This window comes from Sinocyclocheilus grahami, unplaced genomic scaffold, assembly GCF_001515645.1.
Source record: "Sinocyclocheilus grahami isolate Dianchi unplaced genomic scaffold, SAMN03320097.WGS_v1.1 scaffold250.1, whole genome shotgun sequence".
Lineage (NCBI taxonomy): Eukaryota > Metazoa > Chordata > Actinopteri > Cypriniformes > Cyprinidae > Sinocyclocheilus > Sinocyclocheilus grahami.
Genome location: NW_015505429.1, coordinates 229,391 through 231,147, shown reverse-complemented (window position 1 = coordinate 231,147; position 1,757 = coordinate 229,391). Strand labels below are relative to the sequence as shown.

The following is a 1,757-nucleotide window of genomic DNA, read 5'->3' as shown; positions in this document are numbered from 1 at the left end:
TAGACGGACAGACAGACAGACAGACAGACAGATAGATAGATATATTTCTGTATTAAGATATCTGTGGTCACTCACGTTGGTTTGCCACATATTTTGCGGTGATACCATTGCTTGCAGTTGGTGAAGTACTTCTTATCAGTTCCTTGAATCTTCTGCATAGCACAAACATTGGGGCTGCAACACAAATCAAATCAACACAGCTTTCTTTAAATGTTCCTAACATGCACCAAATGCTCAATGCATGCTGCAGGACTAAAGAAGAACAAGTTTTTCAGTGATGTTGGGAAAATGATCGGTAGGGTTGCATATAGAAAATTGAATGCACACATTAGTTATCTGCCTTTATAATAATCAATGAAAGAATCAAGAGTAAGATCCCTGCGGAACAGCTCTTACCCATGAGTTCTTCCTCTTATCCTGCTGTGCTGAAGAACCGCTTGATACGGGGTTTTCGCGGCGAAACCTGTCGCGATTAAGGTGATAGCCAGAGCAAACAAAGTTAAGCGCTTCATCTCGCGTCCCTGCAAGCGCACTCCAGAGCGGCGCCGCGTGCGGCAGAGTCCGGCTTAAATACTGAGACCCCGGCGCTCAGGGAGGGGCTTGCTTGAGACGACCAGAACTCACACCAGGAAAAAACTCTGATGCATGTTACTGGATTATAACACTCAATAGAATAACTCACTATTAAAGTTTATAATATACTGTAGTTAAAGTTTATAATATACTGTAAACATGTTATACTGCTAGAATTATTTAAGATAGTTAAACCGACAACTGTGCATAATTGAGTGCAAAATGAAAGTAAAATGAAGTAAATATAGCCTATAGCTTATATATAGCCTTTTCAATACTATTCTTGTGTAGCCTATGTAAAAGTACAGTAGTAGCTTATCATTAAAAATAGTCGTGAAAATGTGTATTATTCTAAATATGGTCATAATACATTGAAAAAAAAATGATGATAGCCTACTTGATTTCTTTTTTTTTATTTTGATGATTTTAATGAATTTGTCGAAATTGCAATCAGATAAAAGAAATTCTCTCAATAGCTTGCTCTAGTTCACTATTAATTTATAGTCACGATTTCTAGATTTTTCTTTAAGTACAAATAAATGTAATAACCATGAGGTAAAATGAGCTCATCAACATTCAGTGAATATGAGCTGCCATATGGGTTAAACGTGTAACCCCTGCTGGGTAAAATAAGCAAACCAGCATGTGTCCTCTCCTGTATTTACCCAGCAGTGCATTTAAAAAAAACATTTGTGATACCTTGATAATTCACCATATTTTAATTGCACTATTAGAATTCTTAATTAGAATAGGGTACTGTAGCAATTGTTAAAATCTCTTGGTTTGCGTGCTTGCTGTGTGTAATTGACCTCAATTCTGACCTCACACATCTGAACACACCTATTCTGGAACTATAATATTACCTGATAAACTTCACCAAAACCTCACTTGAACAGTCATATGTTTGGAACATCAAAATACTTCAAAAGCACTTTTACTTTCAGCATTAATAAAACACGTATGTCTGGTTTAGGTGTGCTTAGACTTTTCAAAACATCGGCACTCAATTTCAACACAAAGAATGTCTTTTTAATATTTGATTTGATTTGATTAAACTGGCATGTAAATTGATTGATTGATCTTTTCTTCTATTTCCCCTACAAAAGCAGCACAAATGGCATTTGTACATCAAATCCATTACAGAATGCCTTACTGCTACACTTTTCTTTCAAATTTGTTTCCAA

General features: G+C 35.9%; 1 protein-coding gene across 1 annotated transcript in view; it reads right to left on the bottom strand.

Annotated features, from left to right (window-relative positions):
- The window catches only part of LOC107598308 (transforming growth factor, beta-induced), a 12,266-nt gene extending 11,709 nt beyond the window's left edge, over nt 1–557 (bottom strand). Inside the window, exons 1-2 of the mRNA XM_016289602.1 lie at nt 397–557; nt 76–174 (exon numbers count right to left, since the gene is read on the bottom strand). Coding sequence (XP_016145088.1) covers nt 76–174; nt 397–512 — 215 coding nt within the window. The 5' untranslated portion in view covers nt 513–557. The remainder of the gene's footprint in view (nt 1–75; nt 175–396) is intronic.
- Between the last annotated feature and the right edge of the window lie 1,200 nt (nt 558–1,757).